Source organism: Pyxicephalus adspersus, chromosome 12 (assembly GCF_032062135.1).
Source record: "Pyxicephalus adspersus chromosome 12, UCB_Pads_2.0, whole genome shotgun sequence".
NCBI lineage: Eukaryota > Metazoa > Chordata > Amphibia > Anura > Pyxicephalidae > Pyxicephalus > Pyxicephalus adspersus.
Window position 1 is genome coordinate 12,947,539 of NC_092869.1, and position 1,058 is coordinate 12,948,596.

At 34.3% G+C, this 1,058-nt stretch overlaps 1 protein-coding gene across 1 annotated transcript in view; it reads left to right on the forward strand.

The window, feature by feature from the left end:
• The window catches only part of KNL1 (kinetochore scaffold 1), a 44,693-nt gene that overhangs the window by 20,959 nt on the left and 22,676 nt on the right, over positions 1-1,058 (forward strand). Inside the window, exon 9 of the mRNA XM_072427697.1 lies at positions 39-91. Coding sequence (XP_072283798.1) covers positions 39-91 — 53 coding nt within the window. The remainder of the gene's footprint in view (positions 1-38; positions 92-1,058) is intronic.

Consider the following 1,058-nt stretch of genomic DNA (forward strand, 5'->3'; position numbering starts at 1 on the left):
TTTGGGAGGGCATTATTAACTGCTGTAGACTGAATTAGGAATGGATAGATTGCTTCATGGACCTCTTCAAGCTCCAGCTCACCAGGCAGAGGTATTTCTGCAATTTTGTTTGTGGATGTTTCCTTGCCCTTCCAAATTATAGAACTGTAATGAGTTTCATTATGCCATATTTGTGTATTATTTTCAACTACGAACATTCATTACCTGTCAGATCAACCAAACTAGTGTACAAAAGATTACCTAATTTTCTTTAGTGGAGGAACTGATGCATATCACTAGCATTAGACCCATATTTTTTCAGTAAGCCTGAAGGAAATTACAATACAAGCATATTTTTTATTTACCTGTTTTCAAATAACCATTATTATAATTTTTCCTTTCTGCTGCTTTGGTTTTACGATTTCAACTTTCTAACTATTGCTGTGCATTTTTGATATTAACAAACTTGTACCAATCCACTATTGTGAACCTATCATTTTACACAAACTTTATGGCTGATCCACAGGTCTATCTGTTCTAGTACTCACTTAGCAGCAATGAAACCAAAACTAACATACTGACCAAGGGATTGGGATCTTTCTGCACACTGATTCAAGGTCAAGGGCAAAACGACCAAAAAAGTAGCGTTTTCACGTTACTAATAATGACACCTATTAAAAAAAAAAAAAAAAAAAAGCACACTGAAGTTGCCCTTTGTGGGCAAGGTGACAGTAGTTTTTCAATTATTCTGAATGCCTACTACATATTTGTAGGCAATTTTATCCTGGTTCACTGTTTTTTATGCAGATGTTTTAGCATGTTCTTCTGTCATATTTATAAGAGTTAGGTTAGATGGCATGTTTATGTGTTATTCTGGTGAGCACTAGGCTGTTTCCGGAACTTTCACAGCAAATTACTTCCTTGGTTCGTTTGTTTACAGTTTTGACCCCTCTGCCATGGAAATTGAACAAAAATGCACTTTTACGATTACTGCAGTTGCTTTGATTAGATACCATGACAATGTTAATCCTAAACTTGATAAAGTGTTTTTTTTTTGGTTTCTTTTTTTTTTTTTTTTT